The sequence below is a fragment of the Cryptotermes secundus genome, unplaced genomic scaffold (assembly GCF_002891405.2).
Source record: "Cryptotermes secundus unplaced genomic scaffold, Csec_1.0 scaffold26, whole genome shotgun sequence".
Taxonomy (NCBI): Eukaryota; Metazoa; Arthropoda; class Insecta; order Blattodea; family Kalotermitidae; genus Cryptotermes; species Cryptotermes secundus.
Window position 1 is genome coordinate 4,818,640 of NW_019743656.1, and position 25,961 is coordinate 4,844,600.

General features: G+C 44.6%; 1 protein-coding gene across 2 annotated transcripts in view; it reads left to right on the forward strand.

The window, feature by feature from the left end:
* The first annotated feature begins 244 nt into the window (after positions 1-244).
* LOC111874141 (amyloid-beta-like protein) overlaps positions 245-25,961 on the forward strand; it is a 217,924-nt gene continuing 192,207 nt past the window's right edge. The window contains exon 1 of one of the 2 annotated variants that reach the window (XM_023869375.2): positions 245-398. In XM_023869375.2, coding sequence (XP_023725143.1) covers positions 324-398 — 75 coding nt within the window. In that variant the 5' untranslated portion in view covers positions 245-323. The remainder of the gene's footprint in view (positions 399-25,961) is intronic. The other variant, XM_023869374.2, reaches the window with a different exon arrangement.

Genomic DNA, 25,961 nt, shown 5'->3' on the forward strand with positions numbered 1-25,961 from the left:
AAGTAGCTGCAGAATTGGCGGCTCCTCCAGAAGGGCTCAGCTCCATGAGTAAGTAAGTAAGTAAGTAAGTAGTGTATTTGAGCATAAATTTTGTATTGACCTCCTTACGTTTCAAGAATATAATAAACCAATTTAATTTAAAGGTTGCCGCCAAGGCGGCAGCGAGCATATGCGCAGGAGCGGTGCGCGGAGGCAGGCGGGCAGAGCCATTCTGTTTGTTGTGTGTCCGCCATCATAGCTAGCTGCAGTTCTGATGAGGAGAAGTTGGTGATAGAGTGTAGTGGCGGGTGTGGCGTGTTTTCACGGGTAAATACTTGTCCGAAATGCTTGAACTATCAAGATTTTGGGCTTTCATTTGTGTTCTTCTGGTTTCAAGAGGAGTATACAGTTATGTTGAGGTACGTCGACATGTATTTTGCATGTTTAAATTGCATTAATATTGGTAGCCATGCTTTTTTACCCTTGTCAAGTCAAGGCCAGCCATTGATTTTTGTCCTACCAGCTTTTCGTTTGTTATATCGAAGTTGAAGTGCAGGAAATTAATTTTTGTTCCTGGCACACCATTGATTTTCTTTTCCTTGGTAAATGTAAGTCGATAGTTGACCTAAATACAGAGACAGTTCTGAATAAAAGTTGTGGAACGTGACAGGTTTTTATTGCGGAAATTTAAAACGTGTGAAAACTGCCGCGGGGAGAAATCTTGCTTGATTTTTTAAAACTTGTGTTCAAATTACGGTGTAATTAGCAAAATAGCGACACATCCCTTATGATGATTTGTAGGGACCACCGGATTATTTTTGCTCACATTTTACATTGTATCTTTTACGATGTTTGTGGCATGATATGATATTACTAATAAGAGTTCTTGCTACGGTTAAAATGGTATATTGGCTTCAAGGGTGGAAATAAAAATTATTTCCTAAAACTACGTAGTAAGTAAAGTTGTTATATGTTCGTGAATTTGTACCTACTTTTATTGTTGAAAACTATAATTATGAAATCTTAAAAGGGACCGGAAATAGCATCCACCAAATGAAACACTCTGAAATTAAGTAGACGGCGCCTTACCTCCATTTTCAGCCCCGATTAGCTTTATTCCTAGGGTGTCTCCATCCTAAATTATATAAGCATTACTTTGGGAATTGTAAAGTCAGTTTGAACCAGCGTGATTAAGCAACCCGTTGAGTATCATATGCAGTGTAATCGAACTGCCAGTATTCAGACGATGTAACGCTCGATGATATGATAGATGAAAGACGAATGGAGACGGTGGTGGCTTGTTCTGTATACCGCCAAGGTATTTGTTAGGAGGAGCCGAGGAAAACCGTGAACAATATCTGAGGATAGCAGCCGGCCGAGATTTGAACCAAGCACCTCGCGAATACATGTCTAGAGCGTTGCTTATACACCAGCATACTCGCTGAATGTGGTGTTCATGCACGAGCTAGTTCACTGGTCGATAGTGTTTGGATTGGTTGTTGTCCCTGTGGAATATGTTTCTTTAGAATGATTAGTTACTCCCACAGAAAGGGAGCTGAAGGATGGAGCCTGTCGTACACAGCGATACCCGCTAGTCTCGAAGGAATCTTTTGTCAGATCATGAGCGTAAATGAAGTCCTTTTCGGATGTTCGGTAGTGAGGCATATCTTGTTTCCTCATGCCAGGCGATTACTTTCCTCTCCTGAACTGGGTGGGGCAGAGTTATTAATTTGAAGTAGCTTGCGGGAGGAGTCGTTTGTTTGTAATAAATGTGTGTGTGGGGGAGTAACTTTCTCCTGCCTGATATTACTTCCGTTTGTTCGTGGACCCATCTTCCCCCAAAGCTCAGCCACCTAGCATTGATAACATGCCTTTAGATAACGCGGTAGCGTAGTTCTGTGAGGCACTGTGCCACAAGCCGGAAGGTGGCGGGTTCAATTCCCCTTGAGGTGGATTGTTTTTTTCGACTTACCTAGTCTATCCAGCCGCACTATGGCCCTGGGGTCGACTGAGCCTCTTAACAGACCTGAGTACCAGGAATCTTTCCAAGGGGTAAAAGGCGGCCGGTGCGTAAGGCTAACAGCCTTACCGCCATCTGTGAGCCGATTGCCTGGAAAATGTGGAAGCCTCGACGTCTCACAGCCCTGTGGGCCTTCACGGCCTCTTACAGGAATAGGTTTTTACGCCTTTAGATAAGGGTGGTCGTGGAATCAGAGCCAGCGTTAGGAGAAATTTGTTCGTTTTAAATGCCCGTTTCGTACAGTTTAAATGGACATATACTCCAATACAGCAGGGATGGCCAAACACACAGAACATCAGAGCCTCATATGATGATTTTCAGAAGTGGACGCTATGAGTTTGGGAGTTGCAACTCACCAGCGTAGTGACATTCCTCCCCCGTCTTAAGGGCAGAAGGTGGAGGGCGCAGGTTCTTCCGAAACGTCGATACTATATTTGTATGTTTCACGGGTGATATTCGTAGTCAAGAGCTTCACGTTCCCAAAACCAGCCTGCAGGAACGGAATGCGAAATAATAAGATTGTTTGCCATTGGAGGGTTGGGACGGAAAACCTAGAGACAGTTTGTAAGAACAGTCCTGCCAACCCATGGTTTCACAGATTTCCTGTCGCTACCATCCAGCGTCCTATCCAGTGGATACCGGGGGGGTCTTTCCCCGGGGGTAAAAGCGGCAGGGGCGTGAAGCTGACCACCTACTTCCAACTAATGCCGGGGTCAAGAAAATGTGGATCAATACACCCACTCCCACATACTCCTTCACGACGTAGTGCGTAATTAGTTAAGCGCAGGGGAAACTTTAACTTTACTTACCTTTACCTTCCAGAGGACCCCTACATACTCTAAGGATGGTCGCCGAGTTATAAGAAACTAAGTTTTGTGTACTAACAGTCTTGATAGATCAAGAAGACCTGGCCCTTGGAATATGCAGCTGCAGCCAACGAAACACATCGCGAACATGTGACTGTACCTGATCATTTTATAGCTTTCTATAGGTGTAGAGAGGCTGTAAAGCCATTTAGATTCCTGCTGTAACCCTACAGCTTGAGAGAAACCTGTAACATTGTGCAGAACTGCACTTTTCGTGGCTGTACAGTAACACTTTATAGCTTGCTGTAGATGTAGAGAGGCTGTGAAGCTATTTAGGTTCCCGCTGTCACCGTACAGCCTAATAGGAGCCTACAACAGTGTGCAGAACTGTACTTTCCGCTGACAGGCAGAGTTGGGGTTTGGGAGTTGCGTAAATGTGTGTATTCTTTTTTGGGATCTCGGTTATCACGAAGTTTAAGATCTGGTGAGTTAAGCCATTAATGTTGGGCCGTAACACAGACTCCGACTTGTGGCTGTACAAATATGATCGGCTCTGATGACAGAGAACATAACATTGAGGTAGACGAAAATGGTATTTCACAGCACAGTGGTGTGCTTTGTGTTAGGAAGAGCCGTGTTTATACTCTTCGGCTTTCAAGGCTAGCTGGTACATTTAAGTATGTTTACTCGAACGTTCGGGATGTGGTGTGGTGGTGTTTATATTTCTCTTCATGAAATGAAATCGTGCGTATCTTTCTTTCAGACGACTTGAGGAAATGTCTCCTGCAATTCCTCGAGTTATAGTTATCAGGAGTAATTTTATGATACTGAGAAGCCGGGTAGAATAAAGATTCGCCGCATATCTGTAGGGTTATGAAATACCTTTGCCCGGGTGGTGCTGGAGGGGGGTATTGTTCACCACTGTCAACCAGAAACCAAGGGGGGGAGCATGCAGTGGGAGCATCCGTCATCTCCTGTTGCAAAGAAATTCAAGATGCAACCATTGTCAGGCAAGTTGATGCTGACCATCTTCTGGGATTCTCAAGTACCTACGTGGAACGACTGTCACAAGTGCATCCTATAATGACATGCTTCAGAGAGGGCTGAAGCCCTGTCAGAGGACGTCCTGCTGTTGAATGACAATGCCCGTCTCCATACTGCGGTCCGCACGTTGGACACCCACAGGAAATTGAAGTGGGAAGTCATGGAAGTCAGTGCAGGTTTGGCGTCATTCGATTTTCACCTTTTTTTGACAGCTTGAGGAAGCTCTGGGAAGGAGAAGATTTCGATGAGATGAGGGCCTAAAGAACGCGGTGCATCAGTGGCTACGCCCGCAGCCGAAGGCTTTCTATTTTTTTGCTCCATGGCCATTAGTCCACAAGCGAAGTATATCGACCGAGCGACTGCCGCTTGTCGGCGTAGTGCCAGCTTTTGCGGATAGAGGGTGTCACGTGGTCAGTTCAACGGGTTCCAACGACCGTTAATTTCGGTTTTCTAGACCGAAGAAGACTTTTTATTATGATGGCATTAAGAAGCTGGTAGGACGCTGGGGAAATTTGTGTTGAAAAGAAGGGTGATTGTATAGAAAAATGTGTTTTGTTTTTGTAATCATAAATAAAATGGAGTTGTAAAATAAAAAGTGCGGAAACTTTTTTAAGATCCTGCGTGTATATATAGGTTTGTGGGGTGGGGTGGGTCGTAGGCCACTTTGGTACGTCGGCCACTAGTGGGGCTATTGTACTAGCCCGGGATTGTAGATGAGTGTGGATGGAATGAGACTTGGCAGGGGAAACCGAAGTACTCGCAGGAAGTCTGCCCCAGTGCCACTTTGTCCATATGACTTGACCTGGGATCGAACCCGAGAAGCCGCGCCTCCTATATCTGACGTCCGTAACATTCCATCCGTCGAGCTGTAGAAATCTCACAACGGTGCCTATGGAGATGAATGTGAGGCCGCGTAGTCTGGTAGAATTTTATCGACGTTTCGGAGGAAATTTTTTCCTCAGTGCAAGATTACACGGCACCTCATCCAGTAAAATAGTATTCAACGTTCCTTCTGTCATTCTGAGCTCTATGGGTAATTTTTTTGGTTTTCGCTGTTCAAACAACGCGTTTAATAGGTATACGAGTATAAACCGGATGTGAATTCATTTGTTTACTTCATACAAATTGGAATGTTTGTTATGTTTTATGTTGAAGCTTTGTGGCATATACATTGCTGTAATTTTATACCGTTTAAAAATGGAGGATGATATTGACCTGCCCATAATGAAATTTCCGCTTGAAGCGATAAACGTTAACACATGTTGCGAGAATTAAAATTGTGGTACTGATTTGATGTGACGGGATGCACTGGGAGTTTGTTTCATTTCTCTGTTGTGTGCTTGTTTTATTTCTATGGGTGGATTTTTTTTTACTGTCACACCAGTATGTGGCAGGAAAACCATCTATATATGATCTGCTTTCGTGCACCACAATTGATTTCAAGAGATCGCTTTGTCAATTATTACTGCAATTCATTTTCAGTTTTGAGGTATAGCAAACCCTCGAAAGTGGCGCGTTGGTGAATCCGTGTTGGATGAACTTTATATTGTATGGGATTAATAGGGATACGGGAACGCGCCGTGGAAGATTAAAGTAAACAACAAAGATGATGGTAAAGTCCCAGTGCTTAATTAAGTAAGCATTATGCTACACAGACACATGAGGAAGAGGAGATATAGCTCCACTGTGCTTGTGGTCAGCTTCATGCCCTTGTCGCTTTATCCCCAAGGAAAGAGCCCGCAGTACCCATTGGGGTTGGCCCCAGGCGCTGTGAAGTATAGAAAAATCCAGTCGGTAGCGCGTCTCTGTACCGACTGGGCTATCTCGGCTCCTACAAGTAACTAAATAATAACATAATATACTGTAATGATATTTATTTGTGAACAAACTGTGTAGTATAATTATATGATGGGGAAGTTGGGCATGACATTAAATTATCATTTTAAAGTTACACTTTAAAATATCAGGGAAATGTTAAAGTGTTAGGAAAATATTAGCAAAAAGTTAGGCTTCTGACAAACTTTGTAAGCCGACAGAGCGTGTTTGACATACCGCATATAAGCGAATCTTCAGTGTTCGGCAAATAATTTTTGGCAATAATTTTCATGTGTGTAATCAAACCCGCGCTGAACAAGGGGTTGCTGTATATTGAAAATGTTGTATTTGGAAGAACACTCAGATGATATTAGCGAATATTGACGAAAGTGTAGAAGACTATATACATGTCAGTGGTTATTGAAACATGTAGAAGACTGTACGCACATGGCAGTGGTTATTATAACTTGTAGAAAACTGTACGCACATGGCAGAGGTTATTGAAGTTTGTAGAAGATTGTAGGTACATGACAGTGGTTATTGCGACTTGTAGGTTTGAAAAGAGTCATGAATATGACATATACCAGAAAAATACGTTTAAATTAAAAAAAAGAGCATAGGTTTTGCGAACGTTTGAGCCCTAACAATGTAAACTAGCCTAATGGAGTAGAGTCTCCCATGAGAAGGTGTTAATTGCTGAAATAGTCAGTCCTACCTCATCCCAGTGGATAGTGGGGTCCATATCTGCGCTAGGTCTCCCAAACCAAACTGTTGCACCTATTTCTTATCGCTCCCATCGTGCTACATGTCTGTCGTGTCCTCTATATGGACGCACTAATGCTATTTTTGGGGCGAGTAAAAAATGCGCACTTTCATTTAAAAAGATAACTTATGTGACAAGGACTTCGGAACATTCCTTTTTTGATATCTCGGCGTAGAGGCCTTGACAGCCTCAATACAGTTACCATTTGGCTTCCTTCTTGTGAAGTTCGTTGGAATTGAACCAGGGGCAAGCTCGGTTATAGCAGAAATCCCGCTGAAAGGGGAAGCCATGTTTGTGTTACACAGTCTACAGTAGTACGACACGCGACCGTCTTTGACAAGCCCGTACAGACATGTGAGTGTATCTGGAATTCCGTTTCATCTGAGTATATGCCCATCCCAAGTTTATTTGCTCCAGCCCACCTCGCGTGAACATTTACAAGCAACGTGCTCGTCCCCTTGAGCGAGCGCAGGAGGTGTCAAGATGGGGTGTGAGGCCATGCACGAAAGAAAATCAATTCTTAATGGTAAACTCTTTTCGGTTGCAATTTAATTATTATTTCCGTAAGAACCCTCCAGAATTGTTAGTCCATGTATTAGGCAATTTAGAGCGATTAGATTTGAACAGTTCTCGGAATTTTTCAACACAAATAAAGAGCAGGGTGCAGCATTTTCGTTTTTAAAAATTGAGTGTCCTGGACACAGTTTTGATATAGTATTCATTACAGATTATAGTTGATCAGAGCTAATATAAATACGAGCGCCAGGAAGCTACATTTTTAAAAAATGAAAAAATTGGTGGGGGACGTGGGGGCTAGGTGAAAACCGAAAAAAGGGGTGTCATGTCAAAATTTTGGGAACCATTGATTTTCATCATTGTAGGCCCCATACCCGATTGATTATGTTATGAAGTGTCCTACTTACGATTGCATCATGACCATTATTAGAGCTGTCAATACAGACGTTCCTAACGCAGCGATGTTTCAGCCAGGAAATGTACTGAACGTAGCTAGGTTTTAAGAGTACTACTATCTTCTGGGATATACCGTCTTGTAGTCTTTTGAAAGTCAACCCACGTTTCGGAGAAACAAATCGTCTTCATCTTCAGGGTTTGATAATAAGCCGAACTAGATACCATCTTTGTTTGCCAATTGCTTTATGTATATCACGGCAGCTGAGCCCATCTCAACGGCATTGTACTTCATAAACCATCTCCTCTGCCTATGTGTATATGTGTGTAGCCCCCTGTCGTTGCTAGGTAACAGCTCGCAGCAGTTGATGAGGCGTGTACGGTCCGTGTCGTGTGAAAGCAAACGCTGTTAGTTCTTCACAGAAATTCTTGTTTGTGTATGTCATGAAATGCTATTAATGTTCTGCTATTTCAGTGAGGGATCTGAGTATAATGTTAGTTGTCCAGTTTAAATTTCAGTCACATTGACCGATCACAAAGCCATCTTTACGTGAGGGCTTACATGCCCTTTCCCATGTATCCCACAAAACGTTCTCTTCTTTCGTTGTAATTCGCAATTGTGTATTATTATGTTGTTGAAATGTCAAGTTTGTCGGTTGTACTTGATGCATTTTGTGTTTTGCCGAAATTTAGCGTGTAAGCTGGCGGCAAGTGAGCAACTGCAAAGCAATGCCGTTAGGAATTTTACCTGCTACATTTTGGAGTGCAACGTTTCCAATCTTGTTGTCATCAGTTAAGATCTTGTTTCAGCTCGCAGAGAGTGCGTAGCTCTCCCCCCCCCATTTCATGCATCCTGTTGTGTTACAATATACAGCCTCTTTATTACAACCGTCACAACACAACAGATGTCAAGATCCTTGATATTTGTTGTGTTGTGACGGTTGTAATAAAGAGGTTGTATTATGTAGCTCTGTTTATTTTGTGAAGATTTGTAAAACTGTGATCTGCTAGCGACCAGCCAGTTCCGTGATGTAATGGATTCGAACTTTATTACGTGAGACATTAAATTTACAATCTTGTTTCACCAAAACAAAAGGTAAAGCTATACCTGTAACAGGCTGTGGAGGTCCATAAGTTTGTGACGTCGAGACTCTCACGTTTTCTAGACAGTGGACTCACAGTCGGCGGTGAGGTTGTCAGACTTACTCACCGGCCGCACTTTACACCCCAGGAAGATTCCTGGTACTCATTTCTGTTAGAGGCTGAGTCGACCACAGGGCCATAGTGCGGCCGAAAGGATTAGGTCAATTGAAGAAAAAATAATGAATCGAACCCGCGACATTCCGGCTTGTAGCATAGTGCCCCAACAAACTACGCTACCGCGTGCCCCAGTCTTGTTTCACTAAGTGTTTTTAATTTTTGCCTCGTATGTGCTCTTAATGAAGTCGTTGAATCATTTTTCTCTCCTAGTATTCCGGATTTTCTCTTGATTCAGTGGCTTCATTAGGTCCTTAACACAAAACGAGATTATGCAGAAGGAAATCTGACATTTATGCCCATAAGGCAAGTGGGTTATTCACAGGAATGTAACCATTATCTATGTTCTGTTCACAAGTTCAGAAATCTCATCATCATTGAACAGTATAAGGTTCTACATTTGTTTTAAGTTTCTAACGAAGTCCATGTATCTTTAAGTCCTTGAGAAACCGCCAGTCGCTCATATACCCTAGAATTCTCCAACATTTTATGGAACCAGAGGGTTCATTACCGTGTTCACAAGAGCCGCCCCTGGTCCCTATCCTTAGCCAGATCAGTCTAGTCCATACCATTCATCGTATTCCTCTAGGACCCTTCGTGATATTTTATTACGTAGTTGGTTGAGGGGCTATGCTACAAGCCGGAAGGTCGCGGGTTCAAGTCCCAATGAGGTCACTGGATTTTTTCAGTTGACCTAATCCTTCCAGCCGCACTAGGCCCTGGGGTTTACTCACCCTCTAACAGAAATGAGTACCAGGAATTAATTAAATAATTTTCCTGGGGAGTAAAGCGCGGCCGGCGCGTAAGGCTGACAACCTTACCGCCATCTTTGAGCAGATTGTCCAGATAATGTCGGACCCTCAACGTCTCACAACCCTATGGGCCTTCACGGCCTGGTACAGGGATAGCTTTACTTACTTTACTTTACTTTACATTACTTAAAGGTCTTCCTAGTGGTCTCTTTCCTTCTGATTTCCCACCAAAATCCTATATTCTCTTCCATGCGTGCTACATGCCCTGCTCATATTATCCGCCTTGACTAATCATTCTAATTATATTTGTCAAATACAAGTAATGAATTGTGCAATTGTCCCTTCCATTATTTCATCCCACTTCGGTCCAGACATTTTCAGCACCCTGTTCTCAAACACCCTAAATCTGTGTTCTTCTCTTGATGTCAGAGACCAAGTTTCACACCCACACAAAACTAGAGGTATTATAGTTTTGTGTATTTTAATTCTTACGTTTTTAGATAGTAGACGAGAAGACAAAAGGGTTCTGAACTGAATTGTAGCAAGCATTGTTCGAATTGAGTCCGTTCTTAATTTTCTCATGAAATAAATTTTCTTGTGAGCGTTGTCATGCAGGATGATGATGTTTCGTCCCGGAGGTTTATCGCGCAGCTGATGGCACTGTCTTTGCCTTCTTTTTTGATGGAGAATGCAAATGGTGCCATTCCATACTCTGCTGTTTCGTTTCAGGCTCGAAATGGTGAAACCAGCTTTTGTCACCTGTCCCAATACAGAGCAAAAAATCATCGCCTTCGTGTCGATACCTCTGCAGCAGTTCTGAGGTGATGACTTTTCGCTGACCTTTGTGATCTTCGGTCAGTAACCGCGGGACCCAACGAGCACAAACTTTCCTATAGCCCAAGGTTTCAGTCGTTCCCTCTACTGCACTGTGCCCTATTCCAAGTTTTCGGGCTATTGTGTCCACAGTCACACGTTTGTCATCTTGAATGATCTCATCCACTCTTTCCTTGTTGCGTTCAGTTGAGGCTGTTCGAGGACGACCGCTCCGAGGTTCATCTTCGATGCTGGTGTTCCCATCTGTAAAATGTTTCACCCATCTTCGAACACTGCTCGCATCTGTGCACACTTCCATAAGCATGCTGAAGTCTCTGGTGAATTTCTGCAGCAGGGATTTCCTCTTTCACAAGAAATTCGATGACAGCACGCTGGCGAAACGACATATCGTTGTCGGCCATTTTGTTAGGAGTGATACTGGTCACGTGATGCAAGCTATTGACGTCACAAGACACTCAAGGTTAACACAACAGCTGGTTCCACCTACCACCCTATTCACTTTCGTCTGCTGTTCCCAGGTTGCATGCAAAAAAAAAGTTGCTCATGACTTTCGGTACGACCTTCATATATAATTTAATATTCCTTTGTTGATTTTATAATGTAAACAATAGAATTATAGCGCGGTAGGGGTTAGAATACAGCCTTGAATTCCAGGAACTTAACCCTAATGGACGATTACATACATTGGAAGGCCTGTAAGTGTGACTGGCGTAGTGCATCTTGTTCCGACCGGCACACTTCTCGTTTCAGGATTGATGGTAAAGGGTTTAGAGCTGTCTTGTTGAACCAAGTAATATTTCAACTGTTTCCGAGTAGCGACTGTATCTCGTTGAAGCCGAACAAAGAAGCCTTCCCATGTATCACGGGAATGGAAACATGAAGTTCGTCTTCCGATATTGGACCGCTCGAGTGTGCCGAGTTATTATGTAAACTCCTACTTCTTCCTCTTTGTTCATGCCATAGTGCTGTTCAGGGCGGTCGTTTCAAGCTTTGGATTCTGAAATTGCTGTCAAGGAAGGTGACTAGTGAAACTTAATTTTACTATCAAACCATTTTAATATCGTTATTGTAGGAGATGTATTCAACGTACAGAAAGTATAAGATTGTTCAATTGAAACGCGCTTGACTGGCTGTATTTACTCACAGGGCCCGGGACTGGTTTCATTTTATCAACCCTAATTTGTACATATGAATTAAACTGTACAATCTTGTTTCATTTTTAAGGATTTAATATATCAGTTTTTGTTGTGTTTTCTAGCGTGCGAAGGCCGTTAGAAGTTTGTCTTTTTTCGGTATCAGTAACACATTCCGTGCAGCGACTTGCCTACGGACGACGATCGAGGAGTCTGTTACATCACGAACAGGAACACGAGGTTTTTCTCTTCTGTCTAGTTTGAGACAGCAGGCTTGGAGGCCTGTAGAGCCTCATGGCGCTCTTTCCCCGTAGGTAATGTGGCCGGAGCGTTAAGCTGACACTTGCAATCTGTGCCGAGGTTAAGAATCCGTGGAGGTACACTCTTCCTCTAAAACATCTGTGAGATTTCGATGTGATCACATATTGTAGTTGATCGTTACGACATGGAAAGTTGCTAGTTTGTGTTTCCAGTATACGGTTGGAACCAAACTCGCAGTGCCGTAGTTCTTGTTGAGGACACACGACTTTTCTTGAATAAAATTTCCCCATGGAATTGCGACATGCCCCAAAAAAATGTTTTGGACGAAGTTGTAATATTACTCTCCATACTTGTCCGTGGCGTGGTGCTGAATTGAGCACAGTGATGAGTTTTGCGTTCTACACGATCCATTGCTCGATCGTAAACGATTTATGAAAAAGACTTGAATATGTCACGTGAGGCAGCCGGTTATTGGTTACCTTTAATGGTGTCTTCTTCCTTATCACATGCTGTAGCCGTTTACACCGTCTGATTAATTCCGAAACCTTGAATTATTTAGATATTGGTATAATTCATTCGATAGGTGACCGATGTTCTAACAGTGTCTGGTAGGTTGATTTCCAGCGTTTCGCAGAAGCAAATGTCCTCCATCTTCATCCAAGGTTTTTAATCCCACCGCCATGAGAACTGCCTCATTCAGATATGTTGGTCCGGAATGTTTTATTTTGTCCTTACGAATCCCTGACTTCAGTCCAAAAATGAAAAATCTGCAAGTTTCCCCAATATATTCCTCCGAAACGTTGATAATTGCCAGACTGCGAGGAGTCATGAAGTCAGAAGATGACGTTATGAATCTCCACCATCGGGGAAATCTGAAATCTGACATATGTCAGCAGTAGACTGGCAGCCTGTCAGGAAAATTAATTAAGTTACAGAAGGGCATTGAATGTGCTGATGCGGTTATTGTCCGAGTCCCCGACTTCAATCCTAAAATAGGTCTGCAAGTTCCCCTATTATGGGAGCAGTATTTTCCTCCGAAACATTGATTATTGCCTGCCGGACTGCACGGGTTCATAACCCCAAAGACCACAGTATTTATCTTCACAGTTTGGGGGACTGATATCAGCGGAGTGGCCTCGTGTCAAGGCGACTGTTGGAGCGATAGAAAGATAGACGTTAGGAATATATTTGGGTTATATTCTCTACTGCCTCAATATTCCAGGATTCATTCCCAAAATAAGAGAGTTCCCAGATTTCACTTTCAAACACACAGATAGTCCCAGACTTGTCAGTAAAACGTTTCTAAAATGGAGTTCGACTGAATGGGTAGCAGTCTGTTTTCAGAATAGAATGCGAACATTTCAGTGACAGAGTCTAAGCATTTCAGTAGGTCCGATTAAAACTGCTTTCCACATTGCAGCCCACCTTTCATCATTTTTTTTTCTGTATGAAGGAAGGAAGAGTTTGAAGGTCTGGGTCTAACAACATCGCCCATCCTCCGTGTCGAAATAGATTTTATACGCTGTCTACGTAGAAGACAAGCAGTGACGAGACGTGACAGGTCTCGACATGTTCACCAGGCGTTAAAGACCTGTAGTTTATAACCGGGCTCTTGCCTCTGTGTCCAGGTTTGTTAGACGCATTTCTAATTGTCATTGCGGAGTTTTGAAACCTCGGAAGAGTTTGGTAGTGCATATTATACTGGAACCCACGCAAAGTCTTATATTTGTTATTTATTTATGGCTTATTTACTGACGCTTTCAGTAGTTCAGACTATTTACCATCAGATTACAGGATGAATAAACCTTTAAAGTCTGAATTTCTTTTCATAATATATACAAGTTCAGATCGTACCTCACAGAAAATACCTTACGTCTCCACTGTAAAGCTGTTTAGGGAAACAGTGGTTGTTTGTTGTGAGAACCATATGGAACACATGTAAGTAGAATGCAGAGTCTTAATATGTTAAAGCCACCGGGCTTTAAAGCGTTAATAAATAATTAATTGGAAATTATGTGGGAGGAAGCAGTCGTGGCAAAATTAGCGGTACAACCCCGGAATTTGCGTACAGATGAACTTCAGTCAGGAGATTCGAACCGAGTATCACCCGAATACAGGTGGGAAGTTTTACCGCCTGAGCCAGAGTGTTTGATTTAAGTACGTTAGACCGAAATAACATTACATGCTACATGAACGTATTGCACGAGGCTTTGTATCGATATTACCACGTCAGAGAGCATTGACCTTTATAGACTCCACGGGTGACGACGCTTATCCTTTAAATTATAGTTGTTGCTATATCTGCCGCCGGCTTAACGTTTAGAAAACTCTGTATTTTGCCAGCAGAGTGTAGTGTATACTTTTCTCATAAAGAGCACTTGTTATATAATGCAGGAACTGTGCTTCCTCTGAGGTGGGAACTGAATTTTTAAATGTTATTTATAGGAAGGGTGCCTCGACAGGGATTTTCTTGGATTTTATCTGTCTTCAAGCAAGCGATGAGAAGGTTCAAAAGTTCGAAGCTGTGCTGCGTCATGCTTCTCATGCAGACCTTTCGCACGAGTTCATCAGAATTAAACCCCTTCAAATTTAAAAGGCCATAAAATTTGCTTCCCGAGTTATGCAACTGACCATTAATTCTGAATTCCGTTACCGCTTGTCTCAAGCCACTACGTACTTGTGACCGCTCTGGAAGTCGTTTGTTTTCGTACCATCCTTATCAAAAGTATGGAACTTCTTAACAAAGTAATGGGCTCTCTTTCGCCTCAGAAATACAGCCTCTTTCACGTCTTCATGACTTTCCCTTTTCATCTGGTTTCCTACAGTTACGTTTTGTCTTTCTAGCTCTTCTGTAGGCACGGGAGATTGGAGGAAACTACATAATGAGGAGCTTCATAATTTACATTCTTCCCCAAGAGTAATTAGAATGATCAAGTCAAAGAGGATGAGGTGGCCAGGGCATGTAGCACGAATGGGGGGGGAAGAGGAATGGATATAGGATATTGGTAAAAAAATCCAGAAGGAAAGAGACCACTAGAAAGACCAAGACGTAGGTGATGGATAATGTTAAAGTGGGGTGGTGTGGACTGGATTGATCTGGCTCAGGATAGGGACCAGTGGAGGGCTCTTGTGAACACGGTAATGAACCTTCGGGTTCCATAAAATGCTGGGAGGTTCTTGAGTGGCTGCACAATTGACAGCTTCTCAATAAGGGCACAGCTCCATGAAGTTAGTTAGCTGTTGTTTCGGCGTCGAAGTAGTGACATGGAAAGCACTGAACAGGATGGACTTGAGTGAACGGTCTATACCCGTATTCGAGAGGTGCTCGGTTCGAATTTCGGCTGGATCCCTCGCTCTCCTGAGGGTCTTAATATTTTTAATCTGCCCCCCCCCCCCAAAAAATTTCCNACGATATCTCGTTCTACGACCACTTCCTTGCAAATCCTTTCCCATTCATCAGTCATTCTACCATCCGACGCCGTGTATATCGATACTAAAAGCGTCTTAATTTTTCCGCTAATTATTTAACGACGCTTGTTCCGTATCGAGATTGTAGCGTCGGATGGTGTAGTGATGGTTCAGTGATGAATTAAAAAGGATTTGGAAGGAAGCGGTCGTGGCCTCATTGTGGTGCTACCCCGGAATTATGTTGAAGGGACTGAGAAAAACGACAGAACCCTATGGTTAGGGCAGCTGAAGTCACAGCCGAGAGTCGAACCGAATATTCCTGAATAAAGGTCAAGAACAGTTTACCTTTGGGCCGACCTGTTTGGTGTAGCTTCAAATAATTCACACGAAGAAATATGGATAACGAATTTTGCACACTCATCGCTATAGCGACTCGGCTAAGGGCTGGACGACCGGTGAGTCGGGGTTTGATTCCTGGTACAAGCAAGATACTTTATTTTTTCCGTGACGTCCAGTCTAGCTGTAGAGCCCACCTAATCTCCTATACAGAGGGAACCGGAGCGATCGTTTCCCCGAGGGTAAAGTGATAGGAGCTTGAAGCAGCTTAAATGCCTCTATCCAGTGTTAAGATCAAGAATAGTGGAGCTATACTTCTGCTCTCCCATACGTTTTCGTTGCGTACTGTTTAAATAATTAAACCCAGGGATAACTTTACCTTTGATACACCTAAACAGGAATCGTTTAGAATCTGTGCCGTTATGGCGCTTTTGCCCGTGAAATATTGGCGTGAGGCCGTTGCAGTTCCGAGCGAGTGCGGCCACTCTGTCGGTCCCAACTACGTTCCGCTGTGTGTTGGAGCCTTCACGCCCACGACTTCCACTCGTGTGTCTTGCAGCTGACCGGCCGTATGAAGAGGCTACCCTCCGGGCGTGAGGCCGTTGCAGTTCCGAGAGAGTGCGGCCACTCTGTCGGTCCCAACTACGTTCCGCTGTGTGTTGGAGCCGTCACTTCCACTCGTGTGTCTTGCAGCTGACCGGCCGTATGAAGAGGCTGCCCTCCGGGCTGCATATGTCTCAAGGGCCTGTAGCTTCACAGCCTTTCTTCATTTGCACGAACAGCAAGTCAAACACGGCTACGTTAGCACTTAGGGTTTTACAGTTCTGTTAGCCGATTGTTGCACGACTCGACAAGGAACCGAGGGACAGCCGAGTCAGTATAGCGACGGGCTACGGGCTGGAAGGCCGCCGTTCGATTCCCAGCAGAGGTAAGAATTTTTTTTCTATCCCACAGCATCAAGACCGGCTCTGGGGCCCACACACCCTCCTATCCAATGAGTGACGGGAGCTCTTTCCTGTGGGTAAAGCGGCCAGGGCGTGCAGCAGACCACTCCACTTAACTGCCATGGTGAAGCATGGAGCTTTTCCTCAACTACCCCATACGTCTTCATGGTATAGTGCTTAATTCAGCACAGGGACACCTTTACCGTACTAAGCAACGGTTTTATGTGTGAGACGAATGCATCATGGCTGGGGCGGTTAGTCGCTGGCTTCCCACCGCGGCAGTGCGGGTTCGACTCCATGTGAGGTTATGTGGGATTTGTTATGGGAAAAGTGACATTGTGGCAGGTTTTCTTGTAGTACTTCGGTTTCCCTTGCCAATTCTTATTCCAGCGACAGTTCCACACGCTCCTCACGCGGCGAGACAGTTCACTTGGTACTACGGCCACTGTTTGACCTATTGTACCTGCCCCAGATGATGATGATGATGATGATGATGATGATGATTGTGGAGCAGTCGGTGGAGTGCGAATTGGCAGGGGAAATCTAAGTAATGTTATATTTTAGCGTCCTGTTGCACTGATTTATGTCCATGATTTATTCTGACCGTCTTACAGTGCATACATTTATTCACCTTACTCTTCTCTCTTGCACTACGTGTTTCGGCATTAAAGTGCCATCTTCAGGTGCTTTTCGATGTACGTCGAACTACTTCATTGCATGCCCTGTTGTCTTTATGCTAAAATAACTAAAATATATATCCGTCATATATATTGATAAATTTTAAATATTAAGAATATTAAAACTGTTCAGGATTTGTCATCCTTATATCGTATCTCAATACGCGGCACACCTATCTTCTTCTATCGCAGTACTCTTCCTACTTTCATGTGTGTGTTGTGCTTTGTGTTGTGTCTTGCTCCTGTGACTGCGTGTGTTATACTGCCTCAAGATGGCACTTTAGTGCTGAAACATGTAGCTCAAGAGAGAAGAGTAAGGTGAATAAATGTATGCACTGTAAGACGGTCAGAATAAATCATGGACAGAAATCTAAGTACTCAGAAAATACCTACCACAGTGCCACTTCGTCCAACACAAATCCCACATGACCTAACCCGGGCTCGAACCCAGGCCGCCGAGGTGGGTAGCCAGCGACTAACCGCCTGAGCTATGTCATGACCCTCTCCACACTCACTCATAGTCAGACACGGTAGAGGGTAGAGAAGTAGACGCCGTAGAAATGACAAGCGAGGGTAATCAGGCGCGATAGTGTGTGTGGAGTTGTCTGTTATGTAATAGGGAATTGAGTTTGTACATACCCTGTTGTGTACTTTCTATTCGGAATTGTTGACACGTCTTAAGACTTGTTCATGTTACTTTATCCGTTCCGGGTATCGAATAGCAGTGACGCAGACCTTTGTCTCACCTGACTGTGCGCAATCTTTTTAGATGATGCTGCTGGCTGTGGTATGTGGGTTCGAAGGAGGCATGCGAGCCGTCGCCTTGACTCTTGAGCTTCGAGCGCTTAGGAATGCTGTGTCCACGGTTCAGGAGAATTCAGGCTATCCACTCTACACGGTCCACCGGAAATATGTTGTAATTGGCTCAAGAAACTAACGTCGCTTTCCTACCGACGGAAGAATTCTTCTTGGAATTGGCTCTCATTGAAAATACTATAGCTGAAGTATAAGGGGGGGTGCCTAAAATTGTCACTGTGCTTATTTAATTAAGCACATCATGAAGGCAAATTTGGGAGTGGAGGTATAACTCCACGATTCTTGACCCCGGCATTTGATGGAGGTGAGTGGTCAGATTTACCCCCACAGAAAGAGCTCCCGGAACCCATTGGATAGGAAGCTGGGCGGGCCCCAGAGCCGGTCTGGACCGTGTGGAGTAGAGTATTCTTGTCCCTGCCGGCTATCGAATTCCGGCCTATACCGACTGAGGTCTCGGGCCTCGATTGTAGTAATTATTGTGGAACCTCCATCTGCTCTTTCAGTATGTAGACTGTGTATCGGTTTGTAGTAAGATTATGATGAGCTGGAAAGGATTTTGAACGAAATGGGATCGTAACCTGAATCAGATACTGTCTTGATGTTTGCCTGGAGGGGCTGAAGAACACCGTGAGAAACCTCAATCAGGATAGCCTATGTCGGGGCCAAGATTCGAACCGAACATCTTCCGAATACCGATCCTGAGCGTTACCATTGTGCCAGTGGCCGGTAGGACCCTCAGACAGAGTTCTTATTGCCGCCTGCTTTCGCATTGGTTTCTTACTCGGCTTAATCGTCGACCATGAAGATGGAGGCGATATGTTCTTCCCAGACATCGGTTGACTTTCAACGGACTACGTGGCTATATATCCCAGAAGGTAGAATTATTTCTACCTCAAATTTTGAACAATAACACGATCGCTTTGCGTGTCTTGCGCCCTTCCAGTTTTGTTCCTGACGCGCCAGGCTTATTTGAAGGCGTCTTCTTCATTCCTGTTCTGTTGCATTCGGATAATGGCAGGCGTAATGGTGCTTTCCCCTGGGTATCCGCCCTGGGAATTACCCTTGTCGTAATGCAGCCCGCTCGGATCGCACGCTTCACGACACGGCATACGCTTTTCATTTCAACAAGCCTCATGCAGTAGACGAGGTAGTAGACAATACAGATGTCCGCGGCACCCTGTGCTCTTCTCTCAGAGTGAGGCACAGAATTCTTTAGCGTATGGATAAATAAGTAGGAGCTGGGATGGACGGCAGAGGGGTCGGAGTTCGAGTCCCGGTAGGGTCAAGAATTTCCTCTTCTCCACTTCGTCTATACCGGCTCTGGGGCCCACCCAGCCTCCTATAAAATGGAAACCGTGGGTAAAGTGGGCGGGGCGTGAAGCTGACCACACCTCAAAATAATGCCAAGTTCAAGAAAATGTAGATCTATACACCCAGTCCCCCATACGCCTTCATGGCGTAGTGCTTAATTACTTAAGCAGAGGGACAACTTTACCTTTATGGATAAATAAGTAAATATATATCGGCGGTAATGCGGCAGGGGCGTGAAGCTGACCACTCACCTCCATCCAGTGCCGAGGTAAAAAATGGTGGAGCTATACCTCCACTCCTCTGTATGTCTTCGTGTCGTGGTGCTTAATTAATGAAGCCCAGGGACAGCTTTTTATCTTTGTGTTCCAGTACCACAGTTTGAGAAACGCTTATTGGACATTACATCAACTGGAATGGATGGATCATATTCGAAACTCGGTTTGTACAAAACCGGCCTGGAAGTGGTCACCGGGTGCGGTGATCTGTCTTTATAGATCTTTGTCCGATCTGTGTTCCCGTGAGGACAGGCGCGCGCGGTGGATTGCTTCCTCGGGGACAGTTTCTTGATTGATCCTTCCGTGGGTGTGTGATTGCAGTTCTGGAGGCGTTCGATGCAAGGGAGTGAGTGATACGCTGCCCGTACCGGTCTGTGGAACGTGCGTGGTGTTCTGATGCCGACAGGAAGCCCCCTCCTACACGCAGCAGCTCATACACAGGGTGTTCATGTACAGGGTCATAATTTAAGCTGTGAAGCCAGTATAGGGACTGGCTGGACGGCCGTCGTTATAGATTTGTCTCTTCTCCACAGCTTCCAGACCGACTCAGGGGACCATCCAGTGTCCATTCCAATGGGCACTAGGCCCTGTTTCCCCGGGGTTAAAGCAGATTGGGCGTGAAGCTAACCACTCTCCTCCATCTGGTGCCGAGATCAAGAGTAGTGGAGCTATAACTCCACTCGCCGTGCGTCTTCATGGCGTGGTGCTTAATTAAGCACAGGTACAGCTTTACCTTTATTTTTCCTGGCAAATTCCTTGACATATAAGCCATGAAGACGTGTGGGAAGGACATGTACAGCTTAACACAACCTTACCCTCGATACTAGATGGCAGTCAATGGTCGACTTCACGCCCGCGCTTTCGCGCGACTTATCCAGGGTACTCACCACGAAACTTTTCCCAACTTAAATAATGACCCAGTAAGAGAACACACTTCCAGGCTATAGTCGGGTATTCGAATCCCAGTAGAGCCGTTTGGAGTCGTGTTCAGCATCACGACCAGCTTTGGCTTTCCACAGCGGCGGCCCAGGTTCGATCCCAGATCAGGTCATATGGGATTTGTGGTGAACAAAGTGGCAGAGTACGTCGGTTCCCCCCTACCAATTCGCATTCCGCCAGCTCGTCCACATTGTGATACACACTGAAGCGTCTCGATACTGACATTGACCAGATCGATGGGAGAAAAGGGAGCACTAACATAGACTGCAGCAGGGGGCAGAGTAAAGTGGGAGAAGGTAAGGAGAACATGAATGCCAAGTTGTTCCTGTACGTGACTGAAGTACCACGCCATGAAGAAGCTGAAGATAAGTGGTCAGCTTCACGCCCAGGCAGCTTTACTCCTGGGGAAAGCCCCCGGTACCCATTGGATGTTAGACTGGGTGGGCCCTAGAGCCCGTCTGGACGTGGTGTTGGAGAGAAAATATCGTTACCTTGCTGGGAATCGAGCCCCTATTCTCTGGTCGTCCAGCCCGTAGGCCATCAAGTGGGTTACGCCGGCTCGTGTAGGACGGAAAATCGCGGAAAACTCGATAAAGCTGTGGTGTGACAGGATGAAATGAAGGAGAGGGTTGTGAGAGGAGGGAGACCCTAACAAAGGCAGTGTTCCTGACCCGGCGTCATGTCCCGGACGCCAGTAATCATTGCATTCGCTGCAAGGACCTAAAATTTCACGTAATGTTTAGCCTACCGAGTTTACATGTGTTAATTATTTCTGTGGAAATGACTCAGAAGGTTTTCTCCTTTCTTTAATGCGAGCCGGTGTACCTCAGTCAGTATAGCGACTTGCTACGGGCTGGACGTGATGAGCTGGTGTAGCGTGTCAGTATAGCGACTGGCTACGGGCTGGACGTGAGGAGCCGATGTAGCGCAGTCAGTATAGCGACTGGCTACGGGCTGGACGTGAGGATCCGGTGTAGCTCAGTCAGTATAGCGACTGGCTACGGGCCGTGAGGATCCGGTGTAGCGTAGTCAGTATAGCGACTGGCTACGGGCTGGACGTGAGGAGCCGGCGTAGCGTAGTCAGTATAGCGACTGGCTACGGGCTGGATGACCAACAGGTCGGATTTCAAGTCCCCGTAGGGTCAAGAATTTTCGCTTCTCCACGTCGTCCAGACCGGCTCTGGCGTCCACCCAACCTCCTATACAATGGGTACCGGAGGCTCTTTCCCCGGGGGTAAAGCTGCCTGGACGTGAAGCTGGCCACTAACCTCCAACGATTGCCGAGGTCAAGAAAATGTGGATCTATACATCCATTCCACCGTATGCCTTCATGGCTTAATTAGTTAAGCACGGGGACAAATGGCTCAGAAGTTTACTTTCCTTTCTTTCATTTCAAGAATTTCTTGAAAGTATTAAACGACGCCTCTGTCTGAAATGTTACTGGAATAAATTTATGTTCCTCTTTCTCTGAACTGAAAACTTCCATTACCGCCGTCATGGATTTACATAAAGGGTATGGCCTCATTTTAAAAATAAATACAAAATTACACCTGTGTGTAGGATGGTGTAGGGACATTTCGAAGCAGTTGGTAAGTGTGACGCGATACAGCTGACCTCGATTTCTTGTAGTTACCAGAAGTACGAGTGTCACTTCATTGATCGGAGCCGTATAGCCACTTCGCAAGTCACAGCAACTCAACACGTTTCTCTTCTGTGACACAGCTTTGAAAGACACGCGTTTTAAATGTTCCATTCGTAAAGTATAGGCGTTATTTGCGAAATACAGCAAGTAACTTTACTAACATCGGTATACTGACACTCTCTGTGGAGCTGTGAGCCCTTCTTGAAGTTAATAGTCACTCAAATAACAAAGAAATTCCATGTTTTGATGGAACCCGAAGGTTCATTACCGTGCTCACGAGAACCCCCCCCCCTCCCACTGGACCCTGTCTAGAGCGTGATATGCGCAGTCCGAATTGCACATCGTATTTTTAATATCCATTATCCTCCTAAGTCTAGGTTTCCCAAGTGGTGTCTTTTAATTTTGTATGCAGTTATCATATGTCCCGTGCTTAATGAATGCCCCACCCGTCTCCATGATTCGATCATCTTAATAATGTTTCTCAAGGAGTATAAATTGTAGAGCTCCTCGGTATAATATTTACAGCTCGCTGTAGCTTCCTCTCTTTGGTGTGATTAAACGCCTTTCGAACACCCCCCGGTCTCTGCTTATCTCAAGGTATGAACCAAATTTCGTGCCTATACAAAGCAACGGGTAAAAATCTCTGCAGCAGTGATTTTGTTTGTGCGTTATGAAGATGCACATTAATGACTTCCACATGTAACACACATGCAACTTACTTGACACGTGGTTAAATATTAGAATGTACAAAACTATAATTTTGCCTGTGGTTCTGTATGGATGTGAAACTTGGTCTCTGACATTAAGGGAGGAACATAGACTGAGGATGTTTCAGAACAGGGTGTTGAGGAGAATATTTGGACCGAAGAGAGATGAAGTGACAGGAGGTTGGAGAACACTGCATAGTAGGGAGCTTCATAACTTGTATTCTTCTCCAAGTATAATTAGAATGATAAAATCAAGGAGAATGAGATGGAGCAGGACATGTAGCACGAATGTGGAGCAGAGGAATGCAAGTAGGATATTGGTGGGAAAGCCAGAAGGAAAGAGACCACTGGGAAGACCAAGGCGTACGTGGGTAGATAATATTAAAATGATGTTAAATAGGATGGGATGGTATGAATTGGATTGATTTGGCCCAGGATATGGACCAGTGGAGGGCTCTAGTGAACACGGTAATGAACCTTCGGGTTCCATGAAATGCTGGGTAATTCTTGAGTAGCCGCAGAATTGGCGGCTGCTCAAGAAGGGCTCAGCTCCAAGAGTAACTAACTAAGTGGTTAACAGGGGACGTATAGGATTTGGCGTTCTCACAGCGGTGGTTATGAAGAGCTTTATTCTGGTATATAACGCCACTTAGTCCTTTAAAAGTCAACCGACGTTTCGGAAGAACGTGAAGCCTCCATCTTCAGGGACGAAAATGATAGGCGGAGCCTGCCGCTGGCTTTCACGCTGTTTTTTTTCCCCTTGGATTATTCTTCGACCCTGAAAATGGAAGCCACATGTTCCTCAGAAACGTCGGTTGACTTTTAGTTGACTACGTTTTTCACAGCCTTTATATATAACACGGCAGGTGATGTAGCAATATGGCAGTGTGTGCTTTGTTATCTACCCAGAGCAGAATGAACGACGAAGAAAATGTTTGAGTGCCAATTAGCGAAGGCTGCAGAATTTAATTCAGTTCTAAGGTGAGAATTTGTTTGTTCTCTTCGTCAGTAGGCCACACTTTCAATACTTGTCTGACATTGGCATGACTAAATATGTTCGGTTCGTTATACAGAGCTGGCATTACACTGATGAGGTATCGGTTTCAGACCTCGAATAGGTGGCCGAACAACTCGAATTTTCTTATAGTTTCCCGTTGACCCTCCAAATTATTGCTGGGACAATGAAAAGGTAAAGTTCTCATTGTGATTAAATAATTAAGCACTGTGCCATGAAGATATATGGGGAGTGGACCTCCACAACTCTTGACCTCGACACTAGACGAAGGTGAGTGGTCAGCTTCACGCCCTAGCCGCTTTACCCCTGGAAAAAAGTCCCTCGTACTCATTGGATAGGAGGCTGGGTGGGCCCCAGAGCCGGTCTGGTCGCTGTGGAGTAGAGAGAAATGCCTTACCTCTACCGGGAATAGAACTCCGTCGGTATACCGACTGAGCTATCCATGCAGATTTTCTTAATATTGAACCATACTACAGAACTAAGGCAGTATGTCATGAATTTTCTGTTAATGCCCTAATGCAACCTGTGATACAATTACCAACGGATAGCGAGCCCATTTCGATGCCTGTTCCTGTAGCAGAGTCCTGTTGAGAGGCTACTCAGAATTTCCCGTTATTTCATAGAACCCGTATTCACAGCATCCCACATTTGGGCCCTGTTCTCAGTCACATGAATCTAATGGGCACCATCCCGTACTATTCTGTTAAGATGTGTTTTAACATTATTCTCTCATCTATGACTAGGTTTTTCTGATGGCTTCTTTCTTTCAGGTTTTCCTACCAGATCTTTGTGTGCATGTCACTCCCGTGCGTATTGTATGCCCTGCTCATGTCAGCCTTCATTCGATCATTATAATAATACACTGAAGGTTATTTGCCGCTGAAGTTGGTGGCAGCTGTCATGATGCTTCGGTTTCGCCTGGATGTACTCGATGAGGGATCTGCAGCTTATGTGTCGTTTTGTGGGCAACAGACTGTACTAATTTCGTCTGTGATGCAGCTTCTTACATTTGACGGTCCAAGATAATCGGATATGATATTACAGTGTTGTGTTTTCTTATATCTGTGTCTCTGGTTAACCACACTTCTAGGTATTTCGGGCGTATACATAAAGCAGCAACAAAAATTTATCTTCATGAAAAAAATTATGGTTTCGCAAACTACTGAAGTGTTAAGTGCCACTGTAATCACCGTTGCAAGACTTAGCACAGTGCCACTGGTTGGTTATCCCTTCCCTATCCGGTGGCTGGTTGGTTGGTTTCTTACAGTGTCGTTACGCAAAAACGGCAACCTCGATTTGATTCATTCATGTATCTTGTTGTAACCATGAAAGTAATAAAATCGTATTTTTTAAATGACCTTCATTTCTGAAAGTCACCGAGCGTTGTGACATTAGATGCAGCGTTAGAGACTCGTCTTCGGAAGGTGTTTAATTCGAGTTTTGTCTGGATCTTTGGTTATCTTGGCTAAGATTTTTCTTGATTTTCTTCAGTTCCTCTAAACAAATGCTGCGATAATGCTGCTATTGCTTCCCCCCAAATCCTTTCCGGTGGGCCGTTTATTATCGCCCTCTCATTCGACTCACAGAAATAAAATATCTGAAATTCGGAGATGCTTGCTTCGTGCTGACATCTGTTCTGTAATTACATTTTCCTGAGTGAATTCAGTTGTATGTCATGTATTGCTGCAAGTCACGCTGCGCTAATTATGAGACTGTCAACTTTGTTAACATTCGCAACATCTGTTTAACAGCCACGCTCACTTTCCCCCAACGTTTTATTATGTTAATAAATTCGTAAGAGAGATATACTGTTCACCTCACTCATGGGCTGGTCACTTTCAAATATCACCTGTGTCGTTAAGTCTGATTATTTTCGTGGGGCACGCAGTAGCATAGTTGGTTGAGGCACAAGCCGGAAGGTTGCGGGTTCGAGTCCCGATGAGGTGGCTCTTTATTTTTTAATTTGCCTAATCCTTCCAGCAGCATTATAGCTCTGGGTTCGACTTTGCCTGACAGAAATGAGTACCAGGAATCTTCCTGGGGAGTAGAGGGCGGCCAGCGCGTAAGGCTGACGAACTTACCACCATCTATGAGCCGATTGTCTAGAGCAGATGTGAGAGCCTCGACGTCTCACAGCCCTATGGGGCTCCACGGCCTGTTATAGGGATAACTTTACCTTTTACCTTTACTTTGATTAATTCGTAAGCCATCAAAATGTTAAATCATCCGCAGAGATTACAGAGTACGTGAGAATTTTACGATACTGGGCGCTACCATGTACGGCAAACCCTCGTTAATCCGGCTACAGTTCATCCGGC